We start from the raw sequence: 11,815 nt of genomic DNA on the forward strand, positions 1-11,815 counted from the left end.
TGTTATAGTTAACTTATGTGAGTTTTGCTTTGCTGAAAAACGTTAATAGAAACCGCAAAAAACAGGTAACTGCGTTAAAAAATACGCCACTCAAGGCGGACATTAAAGTGCTATATGCCATAATAGACAAAAGAGTAGCGTTAGATATAGACTTTGCAATTTTAGTAAATCCTTGATTTAGAGAGTGTGGATTTCCTTTGACGGATTATTTCTTTACGGATCTTTGAGGATTTCTTTTAACAAATCATTATTAAATAAAGCAATTCATCTTAACTCATCTATCAAAACCTTTATTTAAAAATATTTTGCTAATGTAAGTTATCCTTTCTTAGTTTTTTACTGGCTTTCTAAATAAGACTTGCTAAATGCAGTTTATCGTAAGGATTACACAAATCGATTGAGCAAAAGTAATGCGTTTCTAACTTTACAATTTACAAAAAATTACAAGACGACAAATGGGTTCCAATAGTCCTCAGGTAAACCTATGGGATATATTAATCCCATAAGGTAGTCACATATAACAAGTGTGTTTTTATTTATTTTTAACCTAAATTAAGTATAATATACAAAAGGTTAAATATAATACTAACAGATCACAAAGTACAATTGTTTAACTTAGTGCTCATTATGAACAGTTTTTCTCGAAGCAATCAATATTGTCACGTCTCAAATTAATGATATTTTGAAATAATTTTTAAATAATACTAATACTTTATATTTCCATCAAGAAAATATCATTCTTTTTACTGCATAAAGTTGTGATACTCCACAAAACAACTGTGTTTTTGGGGAGCACAGCTGCACACCGCATGCGTCATATAAACAGTCATTGCGGTTTTCAATACCATGCTTGGTAAGTTCGACGCATTTTCTGTGTCGTTCTTTCCTGATCAAGCAGAGTTGTTTTTGGTGTTATTAGTAAAGCTGACCTTGCAGCTGCTGATGGAGCATTTCTTTGTCTGTTAAAATATTGACTTTTAAGACCTGTTGTTATCATAAGTCTATACTGTAGTGGTGTTATTAAATTGTATTCTGAATTTCTCTTTTGATTAATTTGTAAATAAACACAATCACAGCGATATCAATCTAGCCGGCATTTGGTCCTAAAAAAACGTCTTTTGAACGTTCAAAAGACGTCTTTTTAGGACCAAATGCCGGCTGGAATGAAAATAGAAAAAAAAAATCCTAAATTATACTAGATTTTATACTTTTGATTAGTCTTGGATATTTTTCTACTCCGTTTGGTCCACACCGCCCATATACTTGTAAAGTGTAACAATTGTGCAATATGAAACTAGTAACTTTTCTGCGTATTCTGCATTTCTCCTAAGCACAAACAATACATCATCTTTCAAACATGGTATACAATTAGAAAACAGAGTTACTGATCTGTTGTACATTTATTTCACACAAGCAAACCCATTTGTTGTCAAAGCATCCATGTTCCCTTGTTTCTCATTTTCTTTTCTGGTTTGAAGTTTTTTAGCATAAAGTTTCTGTCTATACATAACTTTTTTTATTGCATGTAAACTTTTAACCGTACGTAACTTTTTTTTTTATTATGTTTTTTATTATTACGCTCTCAGAATTCCTCACGGTCTTACCTAGGGTTGAAAATATTTTTTTTATTATGTTTTTATTATTACGCTCTCAGAATTCCTTACAATCTTACCTAGGGTTGAAAATTTCCGGGAAATTTTGATCAAAGTTTCCGGAAATTTTCAAAAAATTTTTATAGCAATAAATTTCATAGCATTATATAATTTTAAAAAGTTTTATTCTATATTTAAATATTCTATTCAATATTTAAATAATCTATTCTATATTTAAATATTCTATTCTATATTTAAATATTCTATTCTATATTTAAATATTCTATTCTATATTTCAACAAAATATATGAAATAATAAAGACCATGAAGTAAAAAATGCACATCTTTCAGTCAAATTTTTATAGTCAATTTAAGAATCACGCATTTTTTTTTAAAAACAATAAAACTCTAAAATTGGTATATGTTGCTTTTACTTATATTTCTTTTGTAAAACAACAAAAGTAGATGTTTTCTGCGTTAACTTGTCTTTTGAGCTTGTGTATAAGATATTTTTAGCTTTTATTTCTCTCAACCACGATGTAAAATATTCATAAAAAATACGAAGAATAGTCTTTTTTAGATTAGTAAATTATATTGTGTATTATTTTTGTAGAGCGTTTTAAAGTAACAAAGATATTTATGCACACAGATTGCATACAAAGACGATTCTAGGGGAAGGGGGTGTGGGGGAAGGGAATGTTTTACCCCCGCAAAGAATGTGATTTTTAAGTTATAGTTGAGTTTTTGACAAATTTAGTTGGCTAATCGGGTATTTGATACAATTCAGTCGGGTAAATTTTAGTTTTTAAGATCCTTTTTTTATTTTTAAGAAACGATACTTTTTATGGATTCCCCCACCCTCTTATTTTTTTAATATATTGATTTATAAAGTCAAAAGTGTTGTAGCAAGGTTGTGGCGAGTAAGACTTTTTTTAAATTTTTTTATTTTAGGTGCCCCAAGATGTCCTTACGTTCTTATCACAGAACACCACGAAATAGCATTTAAAAGAAAGTTCACGCCTCCTTCCTTACCGATGTTTTAAAACTTCTAAGTCTCTAGCTTTTAAGGCAAGCGCGCTTACCGCTGCGCTACGGCTTAAGCGCCACTTATTTAAACATAGCGGTGGAATTTATGACCTCAAAATAATTTTCAAACCGTTTTTACAATCAGTTCTTTATTTTTATTGCTAACTTTATTTTTAATTAGTTCAAATTTAGCAAAACAATTTTCTTTACATTTGGCCTTTCATTAATCAATAACGGTCTTTAAATTAAGAAAAAGTTGTAAAATGCCGTAAATATTTATAATAAATCTTTTTACATATAATTTTACAGTTTCCAGTAAATTGTAGGCCAATTCAATAGATATTGACAAATACGGCAATGAATATCAATATGTTTAGCAATTAATAGGATAAAATAGCTTTAAAAATTTTTGAAAACAAATGATCATATTTGTTACTTATTGTTATAATAAAAAAACTCAACAAAATACCAAAAAAAGTGTTTTTCATAAGGGAGCTTTCTAAAATTTGTATGATCTGTTTTACAATATTTTACCATAAACTTGTCCATAACAACTGCCTAAATAAGACATAAAATGTTACCCATTAATTATAAAATATTGTATCTTTTTTTGAAAAATTTCTCGAGTTGAATATTTCAGGTAATTGTCAACCCTAATCTTACGCAACGTGCAAGAGCATTTAACTCGGAAGTTTACTCCTTCTTCCTTATCAATGTCGCTTACTGTAAATTGTTATTAATAAAAATCTGAAAACACAACTATTTAAGTTTTTTTTTTAGATGACAACAATACTCTCACTAAGGCCATAATCTAGGTCCTATATAAAGGTTTCATCGATAGTTGTATGTTCTCACCTGGTTTTGGTACTGTAGTGTCATCCAACCTACGAGTGTATATTAACTTTGTTGATCATTTGGCTAAGTTTTTAATTATAAAAGCGTTGATTTTCCTGGAATTTTGGTGGTACATTTAAGTTTTGATTTATCATAGTATGTCACAGTTTGACTCAGCTAATTTTATTTGTTGTGGGACTAGTTTCATAGAAAAGATCTAGATGCTCTATGACATCTTTCTGCGCAACAAAATTAATATCTTTAAGTAAGAAGCTTACATCTTCATAATAAAGAAGCATTTTATCGTCATTATTATCGCTGTTGTCAACAAATTGTTGTGTACCTGATATTTTCATTTATAAATGTTCGTACAAATGTCATCCAGGCATTGTTTTTAAGTATTTATATAATAGGCGAATTACATGAAATTTTTAAACAGATTTAAAACTAGAATGTAATATCTACTAAAAGTAACTTATAAAAAGTGAAAAGATGAATTTATTATTATTTTTTTAATTTTGTTTATAACTAACATTGTAATATAACTAACAAATAACATCTATAACAATTTTAAATTAACTTAAATTATACCCTCGCTTGGTAAAAATTTACATTTTGGACAAGAGTGATCTGAACCTGATTAATCTGAAAATCTGATTGGCTAACACATCTAAACTTTTCTTAAACTTTAATAGCAACTTTGTACGGTATACTTTTTCAAGAACTTATAGAACGTAAATAAAATAAGTTCCTCCTGAGCCTTGTCTTAATTTTCCAAAGAGCTTTTCGAATGGATCTGTTGTAAAGTTGTCTAATAATACATACTGATGAGTTGTATCTAAAAGATATTTTGACAACTGAACTAAACCATAACAGGTCTGAGCTAAACAATTAGCAGTTGTTAGTAATTTGACTCTTTTTGTTTTTTCTGTTTTTTTTATTTGTATTGCAAAATCATCCATTGTATAAAGTTTTCTTAAATTGCCATCATTAGCAGAAGCAATAGCAGCTTGATTAGAATCTTTCAAACAAATGTCTGCATATGGACTGTGAACATTACAAATTTTCCATAATTCAACAACTTTAGAGATGAAAATAATTGCCCCCTCATTTTCATGCAGGTCTGGATGACTTTTTAATGCTGACAATGTTTCATCGCAAAACACTTGCAGACAAGTGATAACTCTTTGCCTTTCAATCGGCTTTGGATAAACAGAAACCTCCATTAATTTAGACATTTTAACAATGTTTTTCGTTTCAAGCTTGTACAAATTAACAATATCAACCCACTGTGCTATTTTTTTTTTCTCTCTTTTTTTAATCTATTTTTCTAAACTCTAAATTCTATTTTTTTCTATTTTTAAAATTCAAGTTCTTGAGTTTTTTCTGTGATCCAGTTATTACGTATACTTTTTAATAAATGAACATAATCAAATAAAAGAAAAATATTGTCTTTAATACACCATGCTTCTTTTTTTTCAAAAAAGTTATAAAATTTCTGATTGACTCTGTTACCATCACAGACAATAGCAACAACATTGCCCCCATTATTTTTTATTGCATCAAGAATCAGAGTTGTGTGTTCAAAAAGAAACTCAGTATCAAGTTCTCTGACTGGTAACATTTTGTAAAGAAATTTTAATCCATTAAACAATGTTACAACCGTAAAGCTTAGTACTGTGTTTGCTAATAGATGAGGTTTGTTAACTGATTTACCAAATATTATGCCACCATGATACTGCAACATTGGTTTAACATAAACCTCATCAAGAAGTAAAATGCATGTTTTTGTCTATCATCTCTAAGATTAGAGAAATACGTCTGATATAAGTGGTATCGTCTAAAGATTTACATTTAGATGTAATTCTTCCTAAAATACGTAAACTTGGAAGTTCAAAATCTTCTCTGATGCGATTGTAGGCTGATCGTGAAAGAGAAAAATACTCAGTGCTCGCACAATTGTTTCAATTGGATACTTTTTTTTCCCCAATACGTGTTTTACTCATTGACAAAATTTGTTGATATGCAACTACATGTTTTACTCATTGACAAAATTTGTTGATATGCAAATATGAAAATTTGTTCATAATATAAACTCGGTTTTAACTCCACAATGAAATGCTTCAAAAGTGAGATCTAATTTATGCAAAATCTAGGAATAGCACTTTCTTTTAAAAAGTCTGAAGACTGAATATATAATATATCATTGCATAAATAATTAATAATAGCAATTTTAAATTCATTAGTTTTTAACTTTTCATATAAAACATTAATACTTTCTATTTTTTCTTGTGAATTAAATATTGCTAACTCATCCTCTTCTTGACAGCTAACACTATTAAGACTTTTTGATGTTTTTCTAAGTGGCATGGATACAGTAGGAACTAAGCTTGGCTTTTTTGGCAAATGTCTTTCACATACTACGGTGTTATTAGTACAGGAACATTATCTCTTGGTATTATAACAATCCAACGTTTTCGTTCTTCAATGTTTCTTGGAAGTCTAAATGTTTTAATTCTATTCTGAGGATTATAATTGCCATTGCAATTTGTTACACAACATCGACGAACCATTTTCAAAATACTAAATTAAATTCTTTGCTTAATCCTTCACCTCTCAACTAACTTTTTTTTTTAATTTGGAAGTTAAAATAATGACGGGTGTTTGGTTATTGTAAATTTTATGCAAAAATTAAATGAAAATTATTTTGTTAATTTTTTAATAATTATTTATTAATGTTATATAATTATTATTGTTACAAAAAAACCACCCCCGTATTTATTTTGTAAAAATGCTTTTTAGTTTTTCAAATATAAAACTATCTTGCCTCCAGTTTTTTACGCAAGCCGCGCGTTGGCAAGGCCTGTTATAAAGTAAGCCATGGTTAAAAACCATCGAAATTGAGCGTGCCCACCGCACTGGATTGAAGAAAGATGAACGACCGAGGACAATAGTTCTTAACCTGCAAAAATATAAAGACAAAATAAGAATCTTGAAAGAATCTCATCGACTTAAAGGCACAAATTGCTTCATTAATGAAGACTTTTCTCGTGAGACCGTTGTCATTGGTGAAAATGTATCGGTAAGATATGACAAAATTGTTTATCTTAATAAAAATTTTGAAAACAATCTTAACAAATAACTAGCACTTCTAAAAAGAAATCTATGACTAATAACTATGAATCCCTTTTTTTTAATTTATATGAAAATTTATATGAAATCTCTTTTCTTCAGAAGAAAACCTAGACCCTGAAAATAATTTTTATCGCAGTATTTTATCCGATTGTTCTTATCATTTTCCGAACCAACTAGAAGGGTTTCTTTTTAAGAATGCTCGCGAAAAAAGTAATAAGCAAATTGTAATTCTCCACCTCAATATAAGATGTTTGAAATGCAATTATGAAAAACTTTTAGATCTATTAGAAGAAGCTAAACACATTTTTAATATTATTTGTTTAACTGAAACTTGGATCACAGTAGATGAAATAAATAGTAATTTTGATATTCTTCACTTTAATATAATTTCTATGGAGAGAAAAACGAATAAGCGCGGCGGTGGAGTATTAATTTATGTTCACGAAAATTTTGAGTATTGTGTTAGGAATGATTTGAGCGTTTCTGACAGCGATAAAGAAGTTGTAACTATTGAAATTACAAATAATCAAACTAAAAACATTTTACTAAGCTGTTGTTATCGGCCACCTGACGGCGTGAGCGAAAACCTGAGCATGTTCTTACAACAAATCATAAAAAAAGGAAATAATGATAAAAAAGAAAACTATATAGTCGGAGACTTTAATATGAACTGTTTTCTCTATAATGACGACCATAAAATTAAGAATTTTTATGACGCAATTTTTGAAACAGGGTCAGTTACTTTAATAAATCGACCCACAAGAGTTACAATAAATACAGCGACTCTTATAGATAATATTATAACTACTGATATTCTCAATAATAATATACAATTAGGTATCATAAAAACTGATATATCAGATCATTTTCCTCTATTTCTGAAACTTAATAAAACAAACTTAGAAAGAAACATCAATACCAAAAAAGTAATAAGAAAACGCATTTATAATGAGACTAATATAAAGTTATTTAAAGACCAACTATCATTACTGCATTGGAAAAATATAAATTTTGATGATAACGCTAATAATATTTATGAAACTTTTTTCAAAACTTTTTTTTCTGTTTATGAAGTTAATTTCCCAATCATAGAAAAAGCAATAACAACAAAGAATATCAATACACCCTGGATTACTAAAGGTTTTAAAAAATCATCCAGAATAAAACAAAAATTATATATAAATTTTTTAAAAACAAAAACAGCCTCAAGCGAAAAAATTTATAAGAACTACAAAAACCTATTTGAAAAAATTCGCAAAAACTTGAAGAAAAATTATTACTCCCAATTATTCAATACATTTAAAAACGACACAAAGCGCACGTGGCAAATAATGAAGGAAATTATTGGCAAAAAAAAATCATGCTCCGGTTTCCTGCCACAAATGGTTAGAGTCGATAACAAAAGTTTACTTGAACCAAAAACTATAGCTCAAGAATTTAACAAATACTTCACTCATATAGGACCAACACTGTCTGAAAAAATCCCTAAAACCAAATCTTTGTTTACTGATTATTTAGAATCCCTGGATAATTGCATTTGTTCAGATGAGTTATCTTCCGAATTAAGTTTTGATGAGTTCGAAAGAGCCTTCAAATCTGTTAAAAAAATAAGGCAATTGGAGCAGATCAAATTAATGGAAACGTGATTATAGATTGCTTTGAACAAATTAAAGATGTTCTATTTAAAATCTTTAAGGCTTCTATCCATTAAGGAGTATTCCCAGAACAATTAAAAATTGCCAAAATTATTCCTATTTTTAAAGAAGGGGACAAATCTGAAATCAGTAATTATCGCCCCATCTCTGTTCTCTCCACATTTTCGAAAATCCTAGAAAAAATTATGTTCAACAGATTATACAAATACTTTTATGATAATAATCTACTTTACATTAATCAATTTGGTTTCAAGAAAGATAACTCAACTGAACATGCTATTATCCAATTTGTACGTGAAATCTCAAAATCGTTTGAAAAATCACAATATACACTAGGAATTTTTATTGACCTATCAAAAGCTTTTGATACGGTCGATCACCATATTTTGATTCATAAACTCAAATACTACGGAATAAAAAATAAAATTTTAAAATGGTTTAAAAGTTATCTATCTAATCGAAAACAGTTTGTATTATTTAACAATGATTATCAATCCACTTTTCTTAATACTTGTGGAGTTCTACAAGGTTCAATACTTGGACCTCTCCTTTTTTTAATTTATATAAATGACTTAAATAAAGCTTCAAAACTAATGAGCATTATGTATGCAGATGATACAAACCTATTCCTTTCTAACTATGATATCGCTGAACTTTTTAAAACAATGAACGAAGAACTCAGACATATATCTAATTGGTTTAAGTGTAATAAGTTAACCTTAAGTATTAATAAAACAAAATGGGTTTTATTTCATTCGATTACAAAAAAACGATTTCTCCCTACAAATTTACCTCAAATTTTTATCGATCAAAAGGAAATCAAAAGAGATTCTGTTACAAAATTTTTAGGTGTTTATCTTGATGAAAATATTACTTAGAATCACCATATTGATTATATAAGCACAAAAATTTCTAAAAACATGGGGATCCTATATAAATTACGAATCTATCTCAATAAGAAAGTCTTAATACAACTTTATTACTCATTTATACATAGTTTTTTAAATTATGCCAATATTGCTTGGGGAAGTACTGAAAAAAGTAAGTTGCAACGTCTTTATCTCCGTCAGAAACGCGCAATCCGTATAATCAATTTTGCAAATCGCTTCTCTCATTCGAAGCATTATTTTATGGAAATGAGAATTTTGAATATATACGAGTTAAATGTATATAATACTTTATGTTTTGTATATATGTGGATAAATAACTTATCCGTAGCCGTTTTCAAAGATCTTTTTTCTCTTAAACCAATCAGTAAATATACTTTGAGAAATAATAACTTTTTAAATGAACCTTTTTGTCAAACAAACTTTAACCAATTTTGTATTACCTATCGAGCGCCACACCTTTGGAATAAACTTGTTTTGCCGAATTTTAATTTTGAAGTACCTATTACTTTTTGCCTTTTTAAAAAAAAACTGAAAAATCTCATGCTTTCATTAGATAATATTTTGAGTTATTATTAGTAGTAAAAGTTAAAAATATTTTTTGGTCTACTTTTTTATTGTTTATATACATGTTTACGTTTATAGAATTTTATTCCTACTAATTTTATTTATTGTTCATATACTTTTTACTTTTTAACTTCCACATTGGTTTACTCTTGTATACAATTCTGATGACAAGATCATATTGATCTTTCTTCAGATCAGATTATTTACCTTGTAGTTTTGTAAAAGTTTATTAACTTTTTTTTTTTTTTAATCTTATCTTTGTTAAATGCTTATTTGAGGTTGTGACGACAAGATCCTTGTGATCTTCTTTCAGATACCTTGTTTATATTTGTTATTTTTTATCATTGTAAGTTTATATTATTATTTTTACTATTTTTTATTTTAAGCTGTACAACGATTAACAAATATAAACCAAAAAAAAAAAAAAAAAAAAACCATGGTAAAATTTAGTGTTTTTTTTTCACTTAAATTGTTATTTTTTTTTAATCAATTCTAATATAAATGTCTATAAAATGATAGATGTAGGAGTGAGCTACAAATGTAAATTGGTCTCTAGCCGCCAAGATATCAAGGGGGCTAGAGGGGACACTAAACCTTAATTAAATATGTAATTTTTACATACAAAAAGTTATTCCAGACCAAAAACTAAAAAAATACTAGAAGTCTATCTTAAAGTTGAGGGTGGATGTGGTAATAAGGACTTAACACACCATTAAATGAATAACTTTAACAGCTGATATCTATTGTTGACATTGCAAAGAACATTAATAAAACTCTCTAGGTCAAAATAAGCCCAAAATCTGTTTAAATTAAAATAAAAGAGCTTTAACCTTCTCCTATAAGACTATCTTTATTGCGGGATACGCGCCCTCTACCTGCAGCAGATTCGTGGATTTGCACTATCCCCGATGTCATTAAGTTGAAAATGAAGTATAATGCAGACGTCTAATTTTGATCATAAGCTATTCGAAAGTTTTTCAAAAACATGCGTCTTTTAATCCTGAAAATCCGCCTTTTAAAAAAGCAAAATTGAAAAAGTTTTGAATAATCTTTTTTAATTAGGAACTACAAACTTAAATTCGGTAAAAAATATTTAAAAAGTTTAAACAGGAAAAATTTTTAATAAATGCAAGTAAAAATCAATTATCCTATATAAACCCCATAAAAAATTGATAATTAAAATTAAAAGCGAAAGTTTCTAAACATAACCAGCAGATCAAGATATTAATAGCAGATATTAATAGAACTTAATAATAGAACTTAATAATAGAACTTAATAATAGAACCTAATAATAGAACTTAATAATAGAAAATTGATAGAACAGCAGATATTAATAGAATTTGAAGTTATACTTAATATTGTATTTTTGATGTTTCAATAACAATAGAGTGGTGTTCTCTAAAAAAAAAAAAATCAGGAATGGAAAGTTTATAACTTGTCAGACAATGTTTATATTACATATACACTTGAGTAAATATCTATTAAATATTGCGCTTTTACATATAAATTTTTTTTTATCGTTTTTACATATAAATTTTACATAAAAGTACTAGTACTTCCATGCATATACTACTGCGTAAATATAATATTAAAAAAGTTAAATGTGTTGAAAAGTTACTGTTCTAACTTTTACCTCCGAAAAGCAAGATGTAAGGGTGTGCAATTAGAATAGGCTACGGTTACCTTATAAATACAAATATTCCAACAACAAAAAACAAAAAGTTAGGGGAAAGTGGTCTAAAACGGGCCCCTAAGGTGAGATGGGCCCCTATCAAATCTCTTACTTGGACAATAATTATCACAAGTTTAACTGTAGATTGTTGTTCGGCTGACCATAGACATTTAAGAAAACCATCCGAAAAATAGTTTTTTTTATTGTTAATTTTTGGCAAAAAAAATGTTTGAAAGTCCTACTTTTAAAATTTTATTGAGCTAAATTTTTTTAACCTTTAATTTTCTGATGTTAAATTGTAGAATATAGAATGAATTTTCTGAAAAAAACTTTGTAATTTTTGGTTGGTTACAGCCAGTTGATTTTATCATTTTTTGGGGCGCGTATTAGGTCAATTTCCTCTAGTAACACCCAGTGGGCACAGGACCTAAATAAGACGTCTTTTG

At 28.0% G+C, this 11,815-nt stretch overlaps 1 protein-coding gene across 1 annotated transcript; it reads left to right on the plus strand.

The window, feature by feature from the left end:
* The first annotated feature begins 5,858 nt into the window (after window positions 1-5,858).
* On the plus strand, window positions 5,859-9,120 carry LOC136086988 (uncharacterized). The gene is made up of 3 exons (XM_065809490.1): window positions 5,859-5,907; window positions 6,687-7,727; window positions 8,300-9,120. Exons 1-3 carry the CDS (start codon window positions 5,859-5,861, stop codon window positions 9,118-9,120), a joined length of 1,911 nt encoding a protein of 636 aa, XP_065665562.1.
* Window positions 9,121-11,815: the final 2,695 nt, after the last annotated feature.

The sequence above is a fragment of the Hydra vulgaris genome, chromosome 11 (assembly GCF_038396675.1).
Source record: "Hydra vulgaris chromosome 11, alternate assembly HydraT2T_AEP".
Lineage (NCBI taxonomy): Eukaryota > Metazoa > Cnidaria > Hydrozoa > Anthoathecata > Hydridae > Hydra > Hydra vulgaris.